The sequence below is a fragment of the Bidens hawaiensis genome, unplaced genomic scaffold, assembly GCF_021521415.1.
Source record: "Bidens hawaiensis isolate Kalapana, Puna unplaced genomic scaffold, B.hawaiensis_p1.1 tig00002772_1, whole genome shotgun sequence".
Lineage (NCBI taxonomy): Eukaryota > Viridiplantae > Streptophyta > Magnoliopsida > Asterales > Asteraceae > Bidens > Bidens hawaiensis.
In genome coordinates, this window is record NW_027491150.1 from 722535 (window position 1) to 749633 (window position 27099).

At 32.9% G+C, this 27099-nt stretch overlaps 3 protein-coding genes across 3 annotated transcripts; 1 reads left to right on the plus strand and 2 right to left on the minus strand.

Annotated features, from left to right (window-relative positions):
* Positions 1 to 6742: 6742 nt before the first annotated feature.
* Positions 6743 to 8324, plus strand: LOC143621220 (peptidyl-prolyl cis-trans isomerase CYP18-4-like). Its single transcript, XM_077092723.1, has 8 exons — positions 6743 to 6778; positions 6993 to 7073; positions 7162 to 7216; positions 7289 to 7377; positions 7455 to 7479; positions 7690 to 7804; positions 7932 to 8073; positions 8202 to 8324. Exons 1-8 carry the CDS (start codon positions 6743 to 6745, stop codon positions 8322 to 8324), a joined length of 666 nt encoding a protein of 221 aa, XP_076948838.1.
* Positions 8325 to 10068: 1744 nt separating this feature from the next.
* Positions 10069 to 11724, minus strand: LOC143621221 (peptidyl-prolyl cis-trans isomerase CYP19-2-like). Its single transcript, XM_077092724.1, has 9 exons — positions 11647 to 11724; positions 11515 to 11569; positions 11346 to 11434; positions 11217 to 11241; positions 11103 to 11141; positions 10875 to 10989; positions 10610 to 10734; positions 10380 to 10509; positions 10069 to 10274 (listed from the first exon to the last, which is right to left on the minus strand). The coding sequence occupies exons 1-8, from the start codon at positions 11722 to 11724 to the stop codon at positions 10424 to 10426; spliced, it is 612 nt and encodes a 203-aa protein (XP_076948839.1). The 3' UTR covers positions 10069 to 10274; positions 10380 to 10423.
* Positions 11725 to 20098: 8374 nt separating this feature from the next.
* Positions 20099 to 26409, minus strand: LOC143621145 (shaggy-related protein kinase epsilon-like). The gene is made up of 13 exons (XM_077092658.1): positions 26289 to 26409; positions 24751 to 24933; positions 24554 to 24646; positions 24408 to 24467; positions 23960 to 24307; positions 23814 to 23870; positions 23008 to 23148; positions 22859 to 22909; positions 22706 to 22768; positions 21670 to 21702; positions 20696 to 20779; positions 20499 to 20601; positions 20099 to 20406 (listed from the first exon to the last, which is right to left on the minus strand). The coding sequence occupies exons 1-13, from the start codon at positions 26349 to 26351 to the stop codon at positions 20345 to 20347; spliced, it is 1341 nt and encodes a 446-aa protein (XP_076948773.1). The 5' UTR covers positions 26352 to 26409; the 3' UTR covers positions 20099 to 20344.
* Between the last annotated feature and the right edge of the window lie 690 nt (positions 26410 to 27099).

Consider the following 27099-nt stretch of genomic DNA (forward strand, 5'->3'; position numbering starts at 1 on the left):
AGTCTTTTTTTTTCTTGAAATAAGAACTTTATTTAAAACACCTAACGGGCCATAACAAACAACGATGCAAGGATAAAATTACACCAATTATACCAAGAAATTGATTTGATTAGATTTGAATTTATTAAAGAACCTAAAATAACTCACACCTATAATATCTTCCAAATCTTTTTACTCCATTAAGATTTACTTACTTCCTATGATATGGGCGACGGTAGAGGTGCACATAAACCCCGAACCGGAACCGAACCCGAAAAAACTTTTGGCGAAAAGTAATAAGTTAAAATATGGTCGGACCAGTCATTTTGGGGGCCTAAAACGAAAGCAAAGTTTGAAGCCCTTACCAAAAGTTAGAGCTAGAGATTATAGAATTTATAAAATTTATTATTAAGATTTGCCGAGCAATTGCAATGCTTCGTATATAAATACAATATTTTCAGTTCGATATGTATCATACAAGTTTAAGGTATATTTATGTACATGAAAAATGTTTTGAAAACAAGTGGAAAAAAATTATAAACAATTAGATAAAACGTTTAAGGTATATTTTTGTTACGTTTTGGTCGGTTCGGTATTTTTGATTCGTTTTGGTCAGATTTTTTATTGCATTTAACATTTTTTTTTGTTTCCTTGTGGTCGGTTTTTCATTTTCATTTCGTTTTGGTCGTTTTTCTATTTTGGTTCAGTTTCTTTTCAGTTTTTTTGTTTCGTTTTGGTCGGTTCAGTGTTTTTATTTTGTTTTGGTCAGCATTTCAGTTGCATTTTGTTATTTTTTTGTTTCGTTTTGGTTAACTTTTCGGTTTCATATCGTTTTTTTGTGTCGTTATGGTTGTTTTTCTATTTCGATTCAGTTTCGTTTCGGTTTTTTTGTTTCGTTTTGGTCGATTCGGTGTTTTTGTTTGTTTTGCTTAGCTTTTCAGTTGCATTTCGCTTTTTTTTTTGGTTTCGTTTTGGTTAGTTTTTCGTTTCATTTCGGTTTTTTTGTTTCCTTTTTGTCGTTTTTCGTTTTCGGTTCAGTTTCATTTTGGTTATTTTGTTTCGTTTTAGTCGGTTCGGGATTTTTGTTTCGTTTTGGTCGTTTTTTTTGGGTTTCGGATGAGTTTTGTGTCGCACATGATAGTTTGGATATTTTGAATTAGATAAGTTTAGGATAACTTGGTTATTTTGTTTTGATCCATTTTAAACTATAGATGAAACTTAACTCACTTGTATATTTTCAACCCATCCTGAAGAATTTTTTTGATTCATTATGAACCATTTAATTTTTTAAGTTTATCTATCTTAATCCAAAACAACTCATTTGAGTTGGGTTTGCCACCCTTACAAGAGATTATTGAATTTAGAAACAAATAGATAAAAAGGTGACGACAAATAGATAAAAAGGTTACAATGAGATATAACTAATTCAAAAAGAAATATTATGAGTGTGGATCGAACCTGTGTGGATTGGATTTGAAGGTGGAATGAAAAAAAGTGACAGTACCGACCACGACAAAATACAATTTTATGACTTACCAATTATTTATAATAAATATCCGATTTTGTGTGTGTATATATATGTAAATCAATTTTTTTTTAATGGATGCTTTGATTTTTTGAAGGCTTCGAGTCCTAACTTACATAGTAATACTGTAGGATAGTCCGTGAGTTAGAAAATTGTAACTTATATAAGTGCACACCTTTTAATTGTATTTAGGTTGAGAAGATGTGATGAGAAATTGTATAAATAACATATTGTGAAATCACTCTTATTCGTCACTATCAAACGAGATGAATCATATTCGCCACTAATAAACGAGATGAAGCTTATTCTCAAGTATAAACAAAACATGTAGAAGAAATGAAATATTAGCTTAGACTTCAAATATTGCTTCACTCGCCATGTAGTAAATATAATCCCCCCCCCCCCCCATTTGTCCATTTGTTTGTTGTTCGTATTTTTAATTGACATTCATCTAGCTCACTAAGAACCAAATGGGTCAAGAAGAAAAAGTTGGAATAGGTCAGAACACGGGTTGGGATCTAAAACCCCTAAAAGAAAATAACTAAAAATCCGTAACTCAAGATATAAATCGAAAACAAAAAAATAAAGTAAAATGTTTTTCCGTGTTGTCTTCGTTCAAAAAAGGAAAAAAAAACATTCTGACCCGAACCAAAACAACCATTCTTTAATTGACCCGTTTCCAGTGGCGGAACTTGAACAATTACATTTGGGGGTCAAAAATTTTAGATTAACCATAAGTTCATACATATAAACCAACAAACTAACCAAAATTTTATCAACAAAAAAGGACCATAAATCCAAAAAAAATAGCATTTTCTTACACATAAACGACATATAAAGAAAAATTACAACTGAGCCTGACGACCTCTAAGGTCTTTAAATTCATCGATTACTAATTTCGAACCAAACTTTTCACAATATCAAACATAAACCAATGGAAATAATAGATTAATGGTTTGATACAAACCTTTTAGTAGAGAAGAGATAAATGACTAGTGATGATGATTCTCTTCTCTATTTTGCTAATAGCTGGTTTCCCGTTTCAAAATCTAAGAAATCAATCGGCAGGCCGGCAGCTTCCCTGGTACTCCTGCCACATTATTGTATTCATTGATTTTTTGGGCTTTCAAGTTTCAAATATGGGCTTTGGATAAGATGGGGCAAATAGATGCATCATAGACTTAAAATTTTTTGGGTTATATACTTAGTTCTTGGCCCAAAATCAGGGTCCCTGCCCTCTACAAGGTCCGCCCATGCCCGTTTCAACCCAATCCGTCCCATTTGTCACCCCTATTTCAAACATATACGTGTAGTGTCTTAATTGGTTGATTTAGGGTTTTTTTCCCACAAAATTTTCTTTTTTGGAAGGAATTGAAATTTGATGGAAATTGAAAACGTTCCAACAAAAAATTGTAATGTGTTTGGTCTGTAAAATGGTAAATGGAATTAGAATTCAAGAAAGTTAAATTGACAAAATTATATCCTTATATCACTATAGAGGTAGGGTAATAAAAAGACCCAAATACCCTTAAGTAACACTCGCGGGTCAGCCAAGAGTACGTCACAGGCCACCCGCGAGACATATGAACCATCCGCATAAATCATCTGATGAAGAAACACCCTCGTGGCACATGCGGAAACATCCTGACACCCTCAAGAGTCATCCGCAAGAAGGAATATCCTTCCGCATAAATGACCACGAGGTAATGCCCCGGGACAGCTGTCAATAACCAATTACCTTTTAGAAGATTTGCCAAGATGTTTTACCTTCTTTTCTACGATGTACTATAAATTAAAGGTGTTGCCTTTTTCTTTAATTTTAGGTTGGTTCATGGAGTATTTGAGTAATAGAAAAAAAAAAGAACGAGTAACAAAATAGTTTGAAGTAATAGGAAAAGAATTTGTTTTTTGTTTACGAGAATATTTTTTTTAAGTTCAATGGCTGCGAAAATTATCATGAAAGTGAAATGACTTAAGGGAGGAGCTTTATCGTAATGTTAAAACATTTCGATGGAATGTTTTGAATTCCATGGGTTATATTCTGATGCAGCGTACTAATAGAGAATGAAGGTTATCACGTTAATTACTGGAATACCCTTGAAGATCTTTCTCCAACCCCCAAATTCGACCCAAAAGTCAAGAATTTGAAAAGATAAAGTTTTTTATTCAATTAGAATATGGGAAAATTAACCTACAAATTAAATTAATTAACGTGCTAAGTGTATGTATAATTACTCCCGAGGCGGTTCGCTTTTAGAGCGGGCGCAGAAGGTGGTCCACAATGACCCGCAGAGTTCGACGAACCAATGATTGATATATAGTAGAATAAACTTTGCGATTCACAAGGGGATAGCGGCGCAGCTTGTTGCTCGCTTACCCATTATTCAGATGTAGCTTGGTTTGTGTTAATATTAATAAAAATGAAGTTATATCTATACACACTTTTATAAAAATAAATATTTGCATATTATTCTATTATACATTATTAAAATATATTTCACAACATACTTGGTGAAATCCAAAAATCAACAAAAATATATGTTTGTTAAATATTTTCTTTTCTGTTTTTTTGTTAACTATTACTAGTTAATCGCATGTTACGAATCTTAGTTAAAATAATTTGTTTTTCTATAATTTAAACCAAATATAAATTGTTGATTATAAGCTCAATTTGATTTTAGCAATTCTCACGAGATATTGACTACGATGCCCAAAGAATGTACAAAGGTATTTGATTTTTGTTACATATATTAATATATATATTAAAAAGTGGATTAGGCTATGTGTAGTGGAGGGGCTACAATTGAGGGTGAATTGTGACACGTGACGCCCAGTCAGCAAAGAGTGCGAATTTGTTTTTGGGGTGTAATGGTGTAGGGGCTACAAGTTGGGCCCACAATATCTTTTTTTATTATTTTCTTTTTATAATTAAACTAATAAATAAAAACTAATTTATTTAAATAATAAAATAAAAATACATTAAAATTAAAAAGAAATAAAAAAAACATAACTAAAAAAACACATAACTAAAAATATAAAAAAACATATAGCTCGGTTGGCGTACATGTTTAGGTTCGAGTCGGGAAATTGAAACGGATAGCTCAGTTGGTTTAGGTTCATCGGGTTCCATTGTAAGTTCACGTTCGGTTGGTTTTGCGAACCATAGTGTTGACCGAAAGGAGGGAATGGGTGGTTCGGTTGGTTCGGGTTGTTTCTAGGATTCACTTTGCATATACATATATACACACACAACATATATACATATACATATACATATACATATATATCACACACAACGTATATACATATACAAATACATATATATACACACACACAACACATATACATATACATATATACACACTCAACATATATACATATACATATATATATATATATATATATATATATATATAGTAATATAATAATAATATATAATATAATAATAATAATCTTCATCTCTTCGCAGGCGACAAATATTCCTCGCCCCGCCCAATTTTCGCCCAAATTTCGCTCAGGGGCGGTGTTTGCGCCCTTTGTCGCCCCTTCTCGCCCCAAATTTTAGCCCACTACACATAGCCTTATATTCTACACACAAAATCACTATTCCTTTTACTATTCATTTTTTAATATTTTATTAATTATTATAATCATTAATTCACTAACCATAATTTCAAAAATAAAATAACAGGCTTTACTTTCTTTTATTATAATTTTTTTGTCAACTAATTAAAATATTTAACCGACTATATTTTAAACACATGTGTACAAGTGTCGGCTTTACATCTTATTTTTGGTTAAATGATTTTTTTAAATTTTGCTTTCATATTTTTTATAGTTCGTCTTTACAATGACCGAAACTTTATTCGTGATTTAAAAATATCTCATCGTCACATGTTTTATATCCGCGTGTCAATGTTGATGCCTAGCTCGCCTTTAAAATATCTTTTTTTGGATTACTAATTTATGTTTACGAATTTGTGTTGGTTCGCAACAGTAACATGCCGGTCTTTTTGGTTAAACATATGAAAATTTGTTGTATTTTGGCATTGACAGATTTATTTCTTTTGTTTAGTTTCGATGTCATAACTTGATATAAACTGACTTCGCATCAACTTGTAGCGAGTTTATGGTTTAACATTTTTATGTTTTTTTGTTAGATTTAACGGTCCCGTCGCGAAGCACGGGTCCTAAATTCTAGTTATTTAAACTAGGCAGAAAGGTCTTCTTTAACCAGAAAGAAAAAAATCATACACATAAAATAAACAACACAAATTAATTTAGATTGTTTTCCATCCACAAAATATCCTACACAAATGCCATCAAACATACATAGTTGTATTTTTATAGGTTCTCACACTCAACAAAACAATAATCTTACATTGTTGGTAGAAAATAACACACTTGTACTTCTATAGTTTTCCATACATAATATGAATATTTTGTCTTATAAATATAAATATAAATATTCTTGAATCGACGAATTTGAAATTGGAAGATTATTGACGTGTAACATACACATAATTGTTAGGGTAAACTGTAGATGTTAATAGTTGAAAACTTACACTACTTATTAAACATCAAGACCAAAATACCCTTTATCTTAACGGGTAGAGATACTGTACGCTAATGCCTTAACGTACGAAAGGTACGCGAGACGCTCAAAGGCAAAAACCTAAAACGCTCAGAAAACGCTCACAAAAACTTAAACGTTCAGCCAAAAACCTAAAACGCTCAGAAAACGCTCAAAAAACGGTCTTCGTGTAAAAAGCAAATAATTGATCGATTAACGATCCAAAACTGTTTTTTCGGTTAACCAATGATTAATTGGATATGTATTGACGATTCTGAGATGTTGGGATGTGATTTCATGGATCGATTCATGAAAAACGGGATTCGCGTACGTTGATGTACGTTAAGGATTAACGTATTGTATTTTATCAACCGATTATTATCTTAACAACCTTTCATATTTTATTTTATTACAAGATTATTATCATAATTATATACCATTAATTAAAAAGAAAAAAAACAAAGGCCCAGATTGTTATATAACCTTTTTTAAACAACCGATTTTTATAAACCAATAGTTTCATTGGTTTCAGGTTTTCTTCATTTAATATCGGTTATTCATTTAAAAACTTGGATTAAATTCACTAAATATTATACAATATAAATAAAATAAATAAGTTGTTAAAATGATAAAAAGGACACAAAGTCCCAAACGCAATTTGCGACATGGAATCTGGAAAGCAACTCTCGTCGTCATCACAGGTTCGTTCATTCATAACAAATACATGCATGCATCTGATTACGTACACATTCTATAATTAGGTTTTAAGGCGGATTTATAAGACACGAGAGCTGTTTAATTTATGTTTTTACACACACCTACAATATACATACATATACACTTAGCACGCTAGTTAATTAAATGTGTACGTTAAATTTCCTCTATGCTAACAATACTGCTAGTCGAATGGTTCAGGATGATATAGAGATGGGAAACAAGGATAACCCTCGCGTGTTCATGGATTTATCCATTGATGGAATTGCTGCTGGAAGATTTGTAATTGAGGTCAGGGTCATCATGTCTCATGTCGGTTAATCAATTTTCGATATGTTTGTTTCTTGAATCTGCATTATGATATTTGCAGCTTTATAAGGACGTGATGCCGAAAGCAGCTGAGAATTTTCGTGCACTCTGCACAGGTGTGTGTGTATTAATAATAACATATTTGCTTTGTGATTACAATATACATTATTTATTACATATATGTGTAGGGGAGATGGGAATCGGAAAAACTACTGGAAAACCGTTGCATTATAAAGGAAGTGTATTCTACTATATCGAAGAACACGCATTCGCTGAAGTATGATTAACTTTTTCAAACAGATAATAAATGTGCCTTGTGTTTGTGTAAATTAACTTTTTCATTGTTGCTTGCAGGGAGGTGATGTCGAAAACAATGACGGTATGTATTTTATCATTTAAATTCTGTTTTAAGCACATTTCAGATTTGTAACGAGTGATGGTTTGCTCGCAGGTACCGGTGGAGAAAGCATTTATGGGGGAACTTTTAAAGGTACAATTTAAAAAAGATTTATAGAGTTTTGTTTTATAGCCTATAATTACTATTAGATCAGAAGTTATACCAATTCAGTTACTTTATGTGGTTTTGTAGCTGAGAATGATATAAAGTTATGTTCTAAGCGTGGTATGCTATATATGGCAAATAACCCGGAGGAGATTGATTCTAGGTTCCTTATTGTCTTCCAGTATCATTTCTATATTGACTGGTAGTTTACAAGTCTAACTTATTCACATCATTATAATTAAATAGTGTACTTGATTATAAAATTATATTATTAGCCCTTGTTTAACTAGTCATTGTTATTAACCGTTGTTTAATCGGTTATATTGCAGGGGCTATGTTGCTGTTGGAAGGGTAATAGAAGGAATGGAAACACTTGAAAAGATTGAGCAAAAGGCAACAGATACAGGAAAACCTTTTGGGATGGTCAAAGTTACAGACTGTGGTGAAATTCCTCAAAGCAATATCATAGAGGTTATTGCGTTTTTAATCCGTTCATTCACATAATCAGATTATATTGAAGTAGTGTAATCACGTTTAACACATTGATTATTCATAGTAAAACCCGTACTAAAATGTACCATTTTGACCATCTTTTTTAGGTGACAAAGAAAAAAGCTGAAAAGAGAGCGATATCTTCTGATTCTGATGAGAGTCCCGATGGGTTAGTGGAAAAACAAGTGAAAAAACATGAATCAACCCCAAAGTGTCATTCGGATTCCTAAAAGGTTATTCAACACCAAACTTGTATGATGTTTTAGATAGACTCAATTGAAAAGTTTGATATGTTATTAGTTTAAACTGTTTTGTAGAAGAGGTTTTACTACCTAGTGAAAAAAACAACTAAATTAAAGTATGTTGCTAATGCTAGAGTTTCTTATGGTAAATAAAGCAATAGGAGTAAGGATAATCATTAAAGGTATATGTTTATGATCTATCATATATGTATGTGCTGGATTTTTGTTTTTTAGCTTAAAAAGTTGAGAGATATGAAAGCTTAATATTTTGAAAAATTATAAACCAATTGTAAATCTAAAATAATAGTTAGTGGTATTCAAATTGTTGCTGAGTATATGTATAATCTAGGCAACAGTACTTAGGCTTCATATTATCTGTTTTGTTGGTAAATATAAGGTGCAAACTTGTGTTGAGTAAGCTTGGGTGGCATTCAAATTCTATAATATTGTTTTTTGTATTATGCATTTCCAAACTCTTGATAGTCATATCTTTCTTGAGATCTTTCATGTGCATACCGCAGTTGCTCCAGTTTCTTAACCGAGGTTTGATGTTTCAGGTTTAACAGTCATCGCTGACTTTTGTTAAGTATGGACTCTGGATGCATGAGAAGATGATCAACAAAGGATATGCGTTTTTTTTTGTAGAATATAAAACTTGGTCCAGTAACTTCGTATGATTTAAGTCATCTTATGTTGGTAGCGTGACGTCGCATGTTTTTTTTCACTCGTGTTTGTTCTATGGTGGATTTATGTGTCATTTTCATATAGAATTTCGAATGTTTTTAATCCAAGTAAAGCTTTAGCGATTTCTGTCCAAGATTGAAAATTGTGGCCAAATCGAGCTCAAGCCGAGATTGTGCTCTTAAGCGACCTCTGAATAAAATCAAGCATTATGGAGCTATATTTTCACTTCATCGTATGCTCAAACCGAGCTTGAGCTTGAGTAATGTGAGACTCGTGATCAGCTATTACTGAATTTGGAATGGGGTTAGCCTTAAAGAGTTAGCGAGAAGAACATTATCTAGCGATCTGTACAAATTCTCAAATAAAAGACGTAATTTCTTTTTCTCAAAAGACAATATATATCTTAGTTAAAAGACATTGTTTTTTCAATGCTCATGCCTGCTTATTCGGTATGGGCATCAGTACCAAGATTTTAGTGTTTCAGTATTCGGTGCTTACGGGTACCGGTATTTCAATGTATAAGCCTATTAGGTCAGTTTGAAGCGTCGTAAGCAAACATGGTAAATGACTTGTATATGTATCGATGTATTAGGTCAGTTTAAAGCGTCGTACTGCAAACGAACACGTCGGGGTCGATGACAATAGTCAAAAAAAATCTTTATAACACTTCATAACATTCAAGATTATCAATTCAAGTTCTTATTGATTTCATTTTGTTTCTACTCGATTTTAAATCGTATCAACTATTAAGATCATCAATACGGCAACATTAAATAATAAAAGTTAATTAGTAAATTTTTATACACTAAATTATGAGGCTAACCAATTTAAAGCTTTCTTGTATACTAGCCAAGCTCAATCCTAACAATAGTCAAGTTTGACTCGGAATATCTTGAAGCTTGAGCTCGAGTCTATGATTTTTGGACCGAGCTCGTATCGTGAAGTGAAAATAAAGCTCGAGATTAGCCCGCTTTCATTTAGGAGTCGCTAAAGCTTTAGTTGGATTAGTTATTCCATATGATAATGAGAAAAAATAAAATCCACCAAGTAACAAATACAAATGAAAAGAAAAACTTAAATCATACGAAGTTAAGCTACCAACACAAGATGACTAAAATCATACGAAGTTATGAGACCAGGTTAATATTATAGGAAAGGAAACACGTATCCTTTGTTAAAAAACAAAACATCCCGTGACTCCCGTCTTCTCATATATCCAAAGTTAATACCTCACACAAAAGTTAACGGTTAAACCTGAAACATCAAATTAGTAATTGTTAAACCACAACCTATATAAAACACTTAAAATCGAGCAACTGCAGTATGCGGTTTAAAAGTTCTCATGAAAGATATGACTACCAAGAGTTTGGAAACAGATCATAAACATATACCTGATTAAGTGATTATGTTGATTCACGTTGTTTTTTTACCGGCCCGTCACAACTCTCATCAGAAGACATAGCTCTCTTCCCAGTTATTGTCTTTTCGCCTAGTAATCAACGTGTTAAACATGATCACAGAAACAAAAATAAAGTCTGATTATGTGAATGAATCAATTTAGGAGGTTTTACGAACTAAAAACGCAATACCTTGAGAAACTTCACCACAGTCTGTAATCATTACCGGCCGAGTAGGTTGTCCTCTAGGTGTTCCCAACGGCTCAATCTTGTCAAGAGTGTCCATTCCTTGTATTACACATCCAACAACAGCATATCTCAGCAATATAATCGGTTAAACAACGGTTGATAACAATGACTAGTTAAACAAGGGCTAAAAAACACTTTTAGTTTCAGTTCATCTCAGGTAAGCCCATTAAATGATGATGTGAATCAATCAGAGTTTGTAAACTAATACCTGCGAACAAAGGAGAGTTGACTGAAGATAATGATGAACATAGATCCATTTTTGGAATGGCTGTGTGCCATGTATAGCATACCGCGCTTAGGAGGCAACGGTTTATATCTTTCAGCTACAAAACAGCAGGAAGTAACATTTTATTTGGATTATTATATATCTAATAGTAATAGTAATTATTATTATTATTACAAGTTTTATAACAAAAGAATCTTTTTTAGATTGTACCTCTGAAAAATCCTCCATAAATGCTTTCCCCGCCGCTGCCTGCAAGCAAAGCAAAGCGTCACTCTTTACAAATCTGGAAAACAAGGTTTAAATAAAAAAGAATAAAATGCATACCGTCGTTGTTCTGAAAATCAACTCCCTGCAAGCAACAAAGAAAAAGTTACTTTGGGCTGGCTTAAATTGCAAGTGTTTGTGTGTGTATACATATTTAATAGAAATAAGCATCGATACAAGGAAGCATACTTCAGCGAAGGCGCCGTCATGGATATAGTAGATTTGACTTCCTTTGTAGTGCAGCGGTTTTCCAGTAGTTATTCCAATTCCCATCTCCCCTACACATATAATATGTATATTGTAATCACAAAGCAATATGTTTTATAATTATTAATATTAAGCGCGCGTGCACACACACCTGTGCAGAGTGCTCGGAAATTCTCAGCTGCTTTAGGCCTCTGGTCCTTATAAAGCTGCAGATTTCATAATGCATATTCAAGAAACAAACATAGTGAAATGAAAATGAACCGACCGTCATGATGACACTGACCTCAATTACCAATCTTCCTGCAGCAGTTCCATCAATGGATAAATCCATGAACACGCGAGGGTTATCCTTGTTTCTCATCTCTATATCATCCTAAACCATACAATTAGCATTATCAGCACACACACACACACGCATATAATACATACTTGAAAACTTGTGAAAACCACTTTTACACATATAACACTAACTTTTAAATTTTAATTTTTCATTCTTTTTACATGTTACTAATGTTTGTCAAACCTATAAAAAGTAAAAAATATATATATATGTGGTTCGCGAAAATACATATGCGCAGCTGGTAACTCACATGTATTTATCTCGTATGAGATACATACATGTAACTTTGCAAAATACATATATGTATTTACGCAATCTCCATATATATTTTTCATTTCTTTTTTGGTTTTGACAAAGATTAATAACATATCATAAGAATGAAAAAAAAAAATTAGTGTGTTTTTGGTTTATTTGACCCCCCCCCCCTTAATTTCCAATATGCAATTGTCAAATATATTTGGTGTAAAGATTTATTGAAACAGTATATGATAATAAAATAAGACGTAGATCAAACCTACCGGTGCCGGATCAAGGGACTTCTTTTCGCCTTCTTGGTTCATTTGATCACCAAGTTTTCTGAAAATTTTATGAATAAAAAGAATGTAGCCACCATAGAGGCTGTTATTTACTCTAATTATTATCATCTTTTTAACATTTTATGATTTAGCATATCACCCTGTTAAATTCAAAAACTCGATATTTCTAACCTTGTTGGAAAATTAGGCTCAAGAACACGAACACGAACACAAAGTTTGATCTCAACCAAGATCGACAATTTATCTGATTTATTATAATTCTTGACACTTAAATTAAATGAACCCTAATTAAAGATCTATTTATAGTAACACTCTAACTTAGAAAACAAATAAAACGCATTATAGGAAACTAAATAATTAATATTATTCTTACCATACTAAATAAACTTAATATAATACTTTTATTTATACCCTTTAAATTTTTCGATAACACGTTTAAAGATTAACTTTCAATAAATATCATGTGTAAATTGACGTCAAAAGATAAAACATCATGCATAGATATTGACATAGTAAAATGTTTATGTATAAAATGGATGCCAACCGCCAAGTGGTAAAATGCCATGACCAAAAAAAACACCATGAAAAGAATATAAAACATCATGTATAAATTGCAATCTTGTAAAAGTTGGATTACAAGGCCGAGTACTCTCTGAGTACTCGCTACAAGGTATGTCGTCGAGATGAGTTTCTATAAATCCACCTAGTTACTAAGAATAGATCAAATGTGGTCAACCTCAGCTATAACCACATCTTAACGGTGAACTTGGACCGATTTTGATTAAAAAAAATAAAACATAATTCGTATTTTAATAATATTAACGAATAAATATCATTTTTTTTAATTAATGAATAGTAACTTTTAAATTATTTTATTAATTAAAAATGTATTTCTTTTATTTATATTGATATTCACCTATTTTGTTATAAATATTAGTAAACTTATGATATTTAATTTTCTTTATATTTATCATGTCCGAGTACTCCCCGAGTACTCTTCAAGTACACTCAACTCCCCGGCCAGTCGGCCGCCTAGGGTCCGCCTAACGACTTTTGCAACCTTGATAAACTGTATGATCTAGTTTCTTTTTTAAGCTCTTTTTAAATAAATATAAAAACGACGAATTATATACTCATTTTCGAAATGTTTGTTTTTATGGTGATCAATTTTTTAATATTAATTTATGAAAAATTTATGGACTTTTAAAGATGGGAAAAATTGTATGTGACTTATGTATTTAATTATTTATACCCCTCCCAAACTCATCTCAACTTTTTAATTTTAAAATCAATTTTTATAGGATTTTAAACCTTTATATTTTTACCCTACACTACATGCATGCAGGGTAAGGATCCTAAGATAACCCTTTACAAATTAAGAAATTTAAGAACCATTTTGGACCACTAAAAACACCTTTAAAAAAATATTTAAAAAAATCATAAAACAAAAAATAATAAAAATTTTAAAAAAGTAAAAAAACCAAAATTCTTATATTTCATTCCGGTTTCATAAAAAAAATAAAAAATAATAAAAAAAACGTCGTATTATACACATATGTATAGTTTTATATAAAAGGAGAATTATGAGTACAATAGTTAAATAGTAAAAAGATGTTCTAAACGTTTAAATTAGAGGTGTACAAAAACCGGTTAAACAAAAACTGAGTTCGTTTCTAAAACTGGTTCCTGTCAAACCAGTTCTCAAACCGAACTAAACCGTCGGTTCATATAGCGGTTTGGGTATTTCACAATCAAACTGGTTTAAAACCGAATCAGTCTGGATCAGTTTGACTAGTTCTATGTTTAAACTGGTTTCTAAACCGAACCGGTTTAAATCAAACCGGTTTAAACATGCAAAATCCAAACCGGTTCAGTTTGTAAAAAAAACCGTGTTAGGATTTAGGTAAAAGAAAAGTTCTACACATGGCTTGTACTTATTGGGCTTTAGCTAAAAAGAAAGTTTTATACAGCTTGTGAGTTGTGACTTGTACTTATTGGGCTTATATAAAAACCACCAAGCATTAGTCATATGACAGAGCACTTGTATATTGTCTACACAAATTTTGTTTGAACACTTGATTGTATATATATTGTCTAATAAAGTAATATGTATACAGATCAGATCCGAAAAAGGCCGGGTTCCTATACTCGGGTAAGCCATACTGCCCAAATATCTGGGAACAAGCAAGAAACTCGTGTTGTGCTTACACATTCACGGATATGGTGACCGTTGTTCACAGTATGAAGAGTGGAAAGATGCATCTTGATTTGTCTTTTATGTAGGGTGAGTGATACGGGTTTAAGTCTTAGAGAGGCAAGCCAAGTTGTTACAAGGTTTGGGCTTGAAGAAAGAGATGGTTCACCGATAAATTCAAACTTTCAATATCAAACCCCGCCCGATGAGAGGTTCTTTATCAAAGATTTCCGCCTGGCTGGTCTCAAGACGGTCCGGGAGGAAATGGTTATCCAATAGCTGCTGATCTACATCCAATTGGAACTCTAGAAGAAAATCGAAACGACTAAAGCATGTTGTGCTGTTGCTGATGTTAGTTACTGTTATTGTGATTAGAACAATATGAGAAATGATAATAATTAAAGGTATATGCTTATTATCTGTTTCTTGACAAATCCCATATTGTGTTCTCTTAGGCTGCATGTATACTTGAATCAACAACCACAAATAATAAGAAGAATATGATTTTTGGTTTTTATATTAAATAAATAATATATATAAATGCATATATTTTAATTTTTTAATAAAATATATATAGATCTTAATTATCTTATGATATATTGAATTCAGTATGTATTCTTTAGAGTCAAAAATTCATTTAAACTATTGGTCAAGTTAAATTTAAACTTCTTAAAAAGAAAAACTTTTTTTAAATAAACAAAAACATATGTGCCCGGCCGTTGATTGAATTCCATAAATTCCAGACCCAATCGTTCTTTGGTAATTGTCGTTATATAACGTCAATGTCGTTTAAAAAATTAGTTTTTATATTTTGTTATTCGTTAGGGCCTACGAGCCTTCTCGTAAACGATTCTGACAATACATTTTCTAGTGCTTTAAATCCAAAAAAAAAATATATATCCAAAACATTTTTTGAATGAGTGTTTTTCTTACCCTCCTCAGACCCTACCATATCATTGCTATTGGTGGGATATACTGAGTACGATGATGATGATGATGATGATACCCGAAATTACCCGAAAAATACCTAAAAAAAGTGCAGCCTCTTAAAAAACCCAATATATACCTGAAAAATACTCGAAAATAGGGTATTCAAATACCCGGTCTATATCCGACCTGGGTATGGCCAGCATCCAATTTTGTTATACCCGATCATACCCGAACTCAATTATATACTCATAACCATGTATTAGAAAATTATGATTTTTGCAAAGGTTTATTAGATTTTAATAATCCTTATTGACTGATAATAATACCTATTCATTTTATCGCCACTGACGGTCCCAAATTTTAAAAATTTGACCCCCCCCCCCCCGGGTTAAAAAATGACTTAACGACGTTATACTTTTTCTCGAATGTCAAACTAACGTTTTAGGGGTTTCAATCGGAATGAGGATACGAGTCAATTGTTGTAAACCTTAGTTAAAAAGGGTCATCCAAAACGAGGAGACAATGCTTCAATTAGGGTGCTTAAACTTCCAATTAACAAAAATCAAGTCGTTTAGATCGTCTTTTCGAGATAAGTTTCACAACAGTTGACCTAAAATGTTAGGTTGAAATTCGGGAAAAAGTGTAACGCCGTTAAGTCATTTTCAACAAGGGACCATTGAGGACCAACTTTTTAAAATTTGGGACAGCTAGTGACGATAAAATGAATAGAGATTATTATCAACCAGTACCAGTTAATAAGAATTATTATAATCAATAAACGTTTGTGCAAATTGTTTTTTTTTGAACGACCAACTAAGTAACGCCGGTACTCCGTACGCGGCCCCCATTGGCTAAGGGTAGCCACGATTCCGGACGGACGGAGCCCCTAGCGGTCCACCTATTGAGGGATTTCCCGGATAAAACCTGACCCACATGCCCGCTAAACGACACGACAACGAGAAGCCAGTAAAACCGGGTGAGATCAGAACTCGAATTATCGTCATGGTTCTGTCATATATATCTATCGTGCAAATTGTTTTACTTTTATAGTTTTTAATTATATTTAAGTTATTATTCTTTCTGAGTTTCTTGGTAAAGGTCACAGATATTTTAACCTTTGTAATACTCTTATAACTCAAAATCATAGCTGTTCTGTTATTTGCATGTCCTAAATTGAACTCCAATCGACATCAAAATTCAAAACCATGGAATCTAAAACGCATCTTTCTTCCTCATCCATTCCACATGTTCGTTCCTTCATTACCCTAAATACATCCATTCCTTCTAGATCAAATACAAATTAAATTAAATTAACGTGCTAATTATGCTATTTAGCTAGTGTAATTAATATATATATATTTTTTTAATCTGTAATTCTTTTAATATCATAGAAACATCCAAACGATTTACAATGAAGTGGCATGTAAGCGGGCAACAAGCTGAGCCGCAACCCCCTTTTAGATAGCAAACCCAATCCTACTAAAAACAAAGTTTCAATTCTTATGGGCCGATATGTTACTATGCACAACTTTCTGAACCCTATTCAAAAGGTCCACGGCATCCAGAGCTAAGAAACTAAAAGTGTCAAAGGCAAAAGGGATAAACAAACATAGTGTAATTATAATTAACTACGATGTAATTACATGATTACACTACTTTTGTATATAATTACACTACTTGATTCGCCCACTTAGCACGTTAATTTAATTTGTACGTTTACTTTCCGCTATACACACACACATATATATATATATATTTATATATATATATATATATATATATTTATATATATATATATATATATATTTATATATATATATGCTAATACTGCTAGTTCTATGGTTTAGGAGGATGATATAGAGATGAGAAACAAGGATAACCCTCTCGTGTTCATGGATATATCCATTGATGGAACTGCTGCTGGAAGATTGGTAATTGAGGTCAGTATCATCATGTCGGTCGGTTAATTTTCGATATGGCACTATGTTTGTTTGTTTATTGAATCTGCATATGATATTTGCAGCTTTATAAGGACGTGATGCCGAAAACAGCTGAGAATTTTCGAGCACTCTGCACAGGTGTGTGCGCGCGCGTGTTTAGTTTAGTAATGAATATGATAAGATATTGCATTGTAGTTAGTTACAATATACATATATTATATGTGTAGGGGAGAGGGGAACTGGAATAACTACTGGAAAACCATTGCATTACAAAGAAAGTGTATTCTACTTTATCCACGACCGCATGTTCGCTGAAGTATGCTTCCTTGTATCAATGCTTATCTCAATCAAATGCATAAACACTAGCAATTTAAGGGTTGTTTTTTTTATTAATTTATCATCATCATCATCATCGTACTCAGTATATCCAACCAATAGCAAAGCTATGTTAGGGTCTGAGGAGGGTAAGATGTAGACAGCCTTACCTCTACCCCATAGGGATAGAGAGGCTGCTTCCGGTGAGACCCCCGGCTCGATAGTAGTTTTGCATCAAGCCTTGGACATAAAGCACATAGCACTCAATCATCGGGATACCGGCTGATTGGTGCATGTACCCTCGTCTTTCGGCTATCAACGCCACCACATGATGCCTGATTAACCTTCCGCCACTTTTAACGTTATTTTCACGAGATTAGTAAAATAACGTCAAAATTAGTGCAATTTCACTTTTGCCCACCCGAGGGTTTACACATATATAAATAATATGCGCGCACCTCAAGCAGGGCGTTTTTTTTATTAATTTATTAAACTATGAAAGTAAAGTGCGGTACTGCTTTTGCGTAGAAGGATTCTTTCAAACAGATAATAAATGAGCCCGGTGTTTATGTAAAATAACTTTTTCATTGTTGCTTGCAGGGAGGTGATATCGAGAACAATGACTTATTCGCATCATTATAATTCAGCAGTGGATTTGATTATAAATTTATACTATTAGCCCTTGTTTAACCTGTCATTGTTATTAATCGTTGTTTAATCGGTTATATGGTTGCAGCAATGCTGTTGTTGGAAGGATAATAGAAGGAATGGGAATACTTGAAAAGATTGAGCAGTTGGGAACAGATACGGGAAAACCTACTGGACTGGTAAAAATTACAGACTGCGGTGAAATTCCTCAAGGCAATGTGATTGAGTCAGATAAGGGTATTGCATTTTTAGTCCGTTTGTTCACGTAATCAGATTTTATTGTAGTAATGTAATCACGTTTAACACATTGATTATTCATAGAGATACATGCACTAAAATGTACCATTTTGACCACCTTTTTTAGGTGAAAATGAAACATTTGGAAAGAGAGCTATATCTTCTGTTGAGAGTCCCGATGGGCCAGTGACAAAACAGTGTGGATCAACTGTCTTGTACAAGGAAGTACCCGCCATGTAAGTCATCCATCTCCGATTCGGTTTCCTAAAACGTTACCGACACCAAATTTGTATGATGTTTTGGCTTTGTATACGTATAATCTAATTAGTGGTATTCAAATTCTTGTTGAGTATATGTATAATCTAGGCAACACTTACGCTTCATAATCTGTTTTGTTGGTAAATATAAGGGGCAAGCTTGTGTTGAGTAAGCTTGGATGTAGGCTTGTAAACGAAGCGAACGAACACTTAATCAAACACATATTGTGTGTTCGTGTTCGTTTATTTAAAATATGGACATGTTCATTGTTCGTTTGTTTAAGTTCTAAACGAACAGTTCACAAACATAAACGAACATAAATAAACATAACTGAACAAAGATAAAAAAAACATAAATGAACATATATGAACAAATGCAAATGAACATAAACGAACACACTTAAATGAACACAAATAAACATATATAAAACAATTAAGTAGATGACTCTTCAATATAATATTTAATTATTTTATATTAATATGTAAACGAACATATATAAACGGACATAAATGAACGTTCACGAACATAAATAAATGAACGAAACATGTGTTCATGTTCGTTCGTAAACGAACACAAAAAATTTGTTCATGTTCGTTCATTTATTAAATAAAGGAACATAAACAAACTTCCCGCCAAACGTGAACAGTTCACCGAACGTTCGGTTCGTTTACAGGCCTACCTGGGTGGCTTTTATATTCTATAATATTGTTTTTTGTATTATGCAATTCCAAACACTTGTTAGTCATATCTTTCTGAGATCTTTTCATGTGCATACTACAGTTGCTCCAGATTCTTAACTAAGGTTTGATGTTGCAGGTGTCACAATCGTTGACTTTTGTGAAATATTGACTTTGGATGTATGACAAGAGGGGACGTTGTGTTTATCAACGACGGATATGTGTTTTTTTTCTGGAATATTGAACTTGGTCTTGTAACTTCGTATGATTTAAGTCATCTTATGTTGGTAGCGACTTCGTATGTTTTTTTTTACTCGTGTTTGTTCTATGGTGGATTTATGTGTCAATTTCGTATAGAATTTCGAATGTTTTTAATCCAAGTAAAGCTTTGTGGGTTGTAAACTATTTTACCCTTCTTTATATATAGTATAGATTACATAAAACTTGCTCTTAAGAACATTCATAGTACTTGCTTATTCGGTATGGGTATTGGTACCAAGATTTTAGCGTTTCAGTATTCGGTGCTTACGGGTACCGGTATTTCAATGTATTAACCTACTAGGTCAGTTTGACATGTAATTTCAAAGGGTTGGACATCTTTTAACATGTATAATGTATTAATGTGCATACTAGAAAATAAATAACATAAAATATAAAATAAATAAATTTCATTTTTAAACTTTTCATGTTGTAAGCAACCCGTCAAATCGTTTAGTTACACCATATCTATACTCGAAAGATATAAAGTAATCTCCAGATTCTTTACACTCAATCATAAACCAGTCATCGTCTACCACCTCACCAAATGCCAGAAAGCGCTAGCATGACAATATGACTCTTATGGGCAAGTATGCAAAAAGTCAAAAACCCGAATTCTAAAGTGCCTATAGACAGGACGTGTCACATTTACTGTCGAGCGTGTTCGGGTATCAACCGTTGAAGGAGTTCTGGAGTTGCATGAGCAATTTCTGTAAAAAAAACAAAAAAAAGGTAAATTTTATTTTCATCATTATAAAAAATATGATCCAGAAATTTGTACAATATGCAAAACCAGTCGTACCTTGTGCTGTGAAGTTGAATAAAGCGGGGAGTGGTTTGCCATCTGGCAGAGTTGTGGTTGGGTCTCTTAACTCATCAAAGAATGGGTGAGTGCAAGCTTCCAACTGCATAATAAAATGTATAAATATAAATTAAGTAGTTTGATTATTGTGGAAATTATTATCTGCAATATATAAAATAATAATAATATTCACTTACAGCGCTGCATCTCAGTTTTGGCGAGTATTGTAGCATTCGTGATACAAGATCGATTGCTTCTGATGGCATGTGCTTTTTAAATATCTGAAAACGAAATCCAAAAGTAAATTTTTTTTATTAATCTACAAAGTTATTCGGTATAAAGCAACTGTAACAAAACGAGTTGTGAACCTATGCAGTTAGTATCGGCAATATATCAGTCAAATATCAATGATATATCGGTTATCAGTCCCAAAGTAAAGCATCAATTCAAATATTGGTCAAAATGTCGGTGGAACCTATTATCGGCGATATTGACGGATATTTAACCATGATATTTTGGATGCTTTGGTTGATTTGTATTTGGAGGAAGATTTCATGGCTTACGATTAGATCATGTTTCAAATATTGACACTCTTGAGTTTTGACTTTTGATATTACTATTAATGTTATATATGTTTACGTTAATACATGTATATCTCGAACAAAATATATATATTAAAATTAACGATATCCCGCCACGATAACTGATATATCGGTCCTTGCCCGATATACGATTTTTTACCGCATTAACTGCATAGACTTGAACAACTTTTTGTTTCAATAATAATAACAATGGCTGGCATAAAAGGTGTTTCAATAATAGTAACTTAGTAAGTCATTTGTGAACAAATGGATGAGATTGACATTTAACACCTCTAAATCAAATTTACAAGTTAAATTCGATTTTGCTTCCTAAGGTTTTGACAAAAATAACAATTTTCTCCGAAAGATTAAAAACATTGATTATTTAATTTACCTCCAAAAGTTTCATAAGTTGTTTCAATTTTAGTGCCAAAAAAATGAAGATTTTGGACTGAAATAGAAACAAATAAAGAAACTTTGGAGGAAAATGGTTACTTATGTCAAATACTCAAACCTCATTGAGCAACATCGAATTTAACTCCAAAATAAATTATTATTATTAAAAATTCTGGGAATGAATATGAACAAACCTTGTGCCATGGATGAGCCTTGATCTGTGGGAACTTAGGTGGTGTTTGTTTTTCCTCAAAAGCTCTTCCAGACCACTTCTGTCTGCGCCGCGCAGACCAAGCGCAGACGTTGTGGTCTGCAGTGTGTTTGTTTTTCCGAAGACATTTCATTAAAAAACCTCTGCCCGTCCTCTTCTCCCAGAAGTGTTGTTCATGCTACTTCTAACCTCTTCTCAACTTTTATTTCCCTTAGCTCTCTCAAACCTAAAACCTATACATCTTCTTCTTCAACCCTCAAATCCCGTCAGCCCCTTCCCACCTTTGATTCAGCCGCCACCACCTTGCTCCACCTCGCCGCCGCTCCTCCGCCACCTTCCTCCTGCACTTCCATCCATCCACCGCTGCTACGCCCTGTCTACACAACCCCGCCTCCCACGCTGTTCCTTGCCTCATATTATTCGGCGGCGCCATTGCCTCATATTATTTGGCGGCGACACTGCTGTTGGCGGTGGACCTTCGTCTCCGGTCCCTGGAATCCGTAACCATCCATCCATCCTTCATTGATTGATTGTTTACTTGAGTTTGTATAATTGTCCCCAAATTGATTGATTAGGTTAAATGTTTCAATTTTAGGGTTAGATGGTGTCACAAACTCTGTTCATGTGTGTGATGTTCTCACCAGAAAATGGACCACAAATTTGTTTATATATTTGGTTTTTTTAAGCATTTTTAGTAGGTTTGATTTGTTTATGTTTAGGTTTTGTTGTTGATTAATATTAATTTAGGTTTTGGTTGTTGATTAATGTCAATTGTGGTTTTATTTGATTTGTTAAGAATTTTAATAGGTTTGATTACCATTAGTTTGTTTGGTTCGGTTTGTTTATGAATTATTTGTTTATATCATTCAGAAATAATTTTTAACAGTCTGCAGACGTTAAAAAACAAACAGTCTTTTTCTTGCATGTTGCAGAGGTTTGGTCCACCTCTTCTGCCACAGATCCCTGCAGATGTGGTTCGCAGACTGCAGACATTTTACCACTTAAAAAACAAACACCACCTTAAAGTCTGTGTAATGAGGATTCATGCATTTGATTTCCTCACATGTCGGTGTTCCCAAAATCTAAAAAACAAGAAATGTTATTGTTAGAATGACATTCAGATAAAAAAGACTCGATAAACAAAATAAGATAAACGTGTTGAGATTATGTACCTTGATTATCTCCACAAGTTGATCTACACCACTTTCACCCGGGAAAAGAGGCTGCATTTAGAAATATCACATATAATTAAATATAATTATAACATAGAACATAAAAAGATTTTAGTAAAATCTAAAATATTCAATAATTAAGTACCAACCTGTCCAACAAGAAGTTCAGCTAGAACACAACCGGCAGACCACATATCAATCGCATTGGTGTATTCTGTTGCTCCAAATATCAACTCGGGAGCTCTATAATATCTCGAACAAATATATGAAATATTTGGTTCCCCTGGTACCTGGAATCACACACAAAATACAAATATTAACATTCGGTCTCAAATGTAGGAGTGTGAATGAGCCATGCTGCTTACAAGCTACTCAAGATTGAATCAATAAAAAGCTCAAAATGAGCCAAAAGCCTAATCGAGCTCGAGCCGATCCCGAGTTCCCGACCTCAAACAAAGCTCATTTAGTTATCGAACCTGCGCTCGAACCATGTATAAGCAGCAGATTGTTTAGGCTCGCCGAGCCTTAACGAGTCTAGTGTATATTTTAATTTTTTCTAATTTTAACTTTTTTGAACTTCAATGTATTAATTTCACCCTGCATAACCGAGCTCGAGCGTTGGCTCGCTTAAGGAATGGCAAACAAGCTTGAGCTGAGCTTTGGCCCATTTATGACTTTTCTCAAAATATAAAAATAATTAAAAATGTATATAATTTAATTAATAGGGGCAATTTCATACATACCCCTACAAACATTGAAAAATAATAAACAAGCCAAGCTCGAATTAAAAAAAAAAACGACTAACAAATCGTGCCCAATCTTTAAAAAGAGTTCAAAACGAGCCAAACTCGAGTCTGAGCTCTCGTAAGTCAAAACGGGCCGAGCTCGGATTCGGTGCGTTCACATCTGTACTCAATTGCATAAAAAATTCAATTATAGAAAGTTAGAAACGTACCAACATCTTTGCACTCCCAAAATCACATAGTTTTAGCTGCTGAGTTTGTGGATTAACCTGCACTCGACAATTTCATTCAGTCATTCACATATTAATATTTAAAACCCAACAAAACAGTCGATTTTAAGTAAGTTATTAGATCTTACCAATAAATTGTGTGGCTTGATATCACGACGGCATACACCGATTACATTGTGAATGTAATTAAGCCCGCGACATATTTGATACGTGTACAATTTTACATATAGCATAGGCACGTGCTGGTTCATCTTAACATAGTTCCTTGACACCCTGTAGACGGTTTCAGGTACATATTCCAAGACAACATTCAAGTAAACTTCGTTTCTGTCGGTTGTTGAATAGAAACAGTTTTTCATTGGAACAACGTTCGGATGGTCTAGCAAACGCATGATTTGAAGTTCTCGATTCTTGTATCGTTTGTCTTGTAAAACCTTCTTTATAGCAACAGATTCACCTGTTTCAAGGCATTTCGCCTGAAAAAAAAACAAAAAATTGTTATATAGTTCACATTGATATATATAACAATTGTACATGTGTATAAAATGATGAAAATCATATGTTTATGCTAATTACCTGAAAGACCACACCAAATGAACCAGTGCCAACAACACGCTCCGCCATGTAAGAGAATGTCTGGATAACAATGCATTTTTACACATAACATATCAGCATCACATATATATAGTTACTATATAAACCAAAAGCAAAATAATTATTACCTGCTTTGGTTTACCATTTCGACCACCTATTGAAGTCACGAGTACTTGACCTGCTTCAGTACTATTACCATTTACAAGAGTCGCCTCAAAATCCTGCATTTTAAAAACCATACATAAGTATCCAAACATTTCACGATACAATATATAAACTATAATCTTACGATTAAGATATGGTAATAGTTAAATGAAATTATCACCTTGTCATCAGATGTATCTTCTTTAATTTTCATTCCATGTATTTCTTTGTGCAGATTTTCAAAGTCATATTTTCCAAGTTTAGCAGCAGCATTGGACGTGCTTACAGACATCTTCGGAGCCCTAGCGGTCCCGGGATGACTATCGAATTCTTCTTTTACCCGCTTAAAGCTTGAATCTCCATTCTACAAAACCAACAAGTTAATATACATATAAAAACATATAAAACAGGTTGTGAGTGTTTTAAAAGATTGCTTGTCACATAGGTTCTTGTAAACAAAATAATGATGTTGATAATTATTAAAATAAAATAAAAAACATAGAAATCTAGGCAATCATAAGATATTGACATGTTCATAAACAAAATTATGATGTTGATGATTATTAAAATACTAATCAATTATTATAGATATATAGCCAGATATATCAAACAACAGCTCAATCAAAGTCAAATAATACATAATAAACAAATAACTTTTTCCTCAAGAATTATTTGAATATGAACTGTTACATTGTCACTTACATGCATCAATGACCAGCAAATATTTATAAAATTATGTACCATCAGGGCAACCAAAAAATATAATAAAACAATTCAAACATTATCGTAAATAAGCATATTTTTTACCAAATACCGCGGTACCGCTATTTGTTTTCATGTTTTCGGTATCGGTATTTTCAATGATATCGGAACCGAACCGAAAAATTCAGTATGGTATTCGGGATATGGTTTCACTCATTTTCGCTATTTTTCATTATTTAGGACTGTACCAGTACCAAATATAACCAAACGAGACAAACATTATCGTAAATACAGATAAGCATTTTTTTACCAAATCCTGGTACCGGTACTTGTTTTTCATGTTTTCGGTTTCGGTATCTTCAATGACACCGTAACCAAACCAAAAAATTCAGTACGATATTTCGAATATGTTTTCACTCGTCTTCGGTATTTTTCATTTTTTGGGATCTTACCACTACCAACCGAACGTCTTTCATGTTTTCGGTATCAGTACCATTCAATTTCGATATTTTCAAGTGAACCAGTACCGGTACCGAACTGAAAAAATCGTTACGTTATTCAGTTTATAGTTTAACTCATTTTCATTATACGTATTTTTCGGTAGCATACCGGTGCCAACCGAACACAATCGGCACCTATATTCATTTTTTTCATTTTTCATGTTTTCGGTGTCGTTACCATTCGGTTTCGATATTTTCAATGGTACCAAAACCGATACCGATACCGATCAAAATTTCATATATACAGTCATTCATTTTCGGTATTTACATTACCGGTGCCAATCGAATGAACACAATCTGCACCGGTACTCATTTTACACATTTTCGGTTTCGGTATTTTCAATCGTACCGATACCGAATCAAACATTTTGAAAGCATATGAACAAAACAAATAAATATACATACACATATAATATATATATATATATACACACAGAATTAGCAATTGAACACAAACTGAATCACAATAACATTTATCACATCAAATTAAATCAAAACAAATAATAAGAAAGCTTACGGTGTTATCGGAAACGGATGTACGGCCAGAAGCAATACTCTTCAATCTACGCATCACATTCATCGTGCTCAACAAACAATAACTGGCCTGTTAGTTTTGTTTTCTCAAATTATCTTTCTTCACTGGAATGCAATAATAATAATAATAATAATAATAATAATAATAATAGAATGGAGGAGGAAACTGCGAGACGACACGCAATCAATCTATATTTTCTCTTTCTCTAAATACAATTTTGCTTATTACTACTTTCTCTCTCTAAAACAAACATTAAATAACGTCTTTCTCTCTCTATATCTACTTTCTTTCTGTTTTTTCTGGTCAATGGTCAAACTTTAAAAATAGCACAATCTTTCATTATTTTTTGAATTGTTTCCTTCACTAGTCAAACTTTTATTATCGGCCGTCCGATCTCTTTTAGGTGTAAGTTGATCTACGTATGGAAATCAAAGGTGGTTTGAATGCTAAAAGACGGTATTTTGGTTGTAGTCATTAAAAACATTATTTTGATTTTTGAATGAATACAAAGTTTATAAAGTTAAAATTATACCAAACCCAATACAATTGTAAAGCTCATGTGAATGATAATATATATATATATATATATATATATATATATAAAGTCATATGGTGTCTGAATAATGATAAGATTAAGTGTTATGGAAGGGTTTTAACGCTTTTTACGTCGCCGATACATAGCAAACGGGGCTTTAAAGCCCTTTTTCATAATGTGTGTTTGTAGAAGGGTATATGTATGGGGCGATAATATAGGACGAGAATAGGCGATTTTATAAGGGAACACCGCCCCAGG

What these genes read in the sequence shown, in the direction of transcription:
- LOC143621220 (XM_077092723.1), top strand. Translation starts at nt 6,743, where the DNA reads ATGGAATCTGGAAAGCAACTCTCGTCGTCATCACAG. An exon ending in AACTCTCGTCGTCATCACAG is followed by an intron (nt 6,779 to 6,992) that starts GTTCGTTCATTC and finishes CGAATGGTTCAG; the next exon opens with GATGATATAGAGATGGGAAA. An exon ending in AAGAACACGCATTCGCTGAA is followed by an intron (nt 7,378 to 7,454) that starts GTATGATTAACT and finishes TGTTGCTTGCAG; the next exon opens with GGAGGTGATGTCGAAAACAA.
- LOC143621145 (XM_077092658.1), bottom strand. Translation starts at nt 26,351, where the DNA reads ATGAATGTGATGCGTAGATTGAAGAGTATTGCTTCTGGCCGTACATCC. An exon ending in TTGGGAGTGCAAAGATGTTG is followed by an intron (nt 23,149 to 23,813) that starts GTACGTTTCTAA and finishes GTGTGATTCCAG; the next exon opens with GTACCAGGGGAACCAAATAT. An exon ending in CAAAACTGAGATGCAGCGCT is followed by an intron (nt 20,602 to 20,695) that starts GTAAGTGAATAT and finishes TTTATTATGCAG; the next exon opens with TTGGAAGCTTGCACTCACCC.
- LOC143621221 (XM_077092724.1), bottom strand. Translation starts at nt 11,724, where the DNA reads ATGAGAAACAAGGATAACCCTCGCGTGTTCATGGATTTATCCATTGAT. An exon ending in CAACTCTCCTTTGTTCGCAG is followed by an intron (nt 10,735 to 10,874) that starts GTATTAGTTTAC and finishes TATATTGCTGAG; the next exon opens with ATATGCTGTTGTTGGATGTG. An exon ending in CTGTGGTGAAGTTTCTCAAG is followed by an intron (nt 10,510 to 10,609) that starts GTATTGCGTTTT and finishes GTTGATTACTAG; the next exon opens with GCGAAAAGACAATAACTGGG.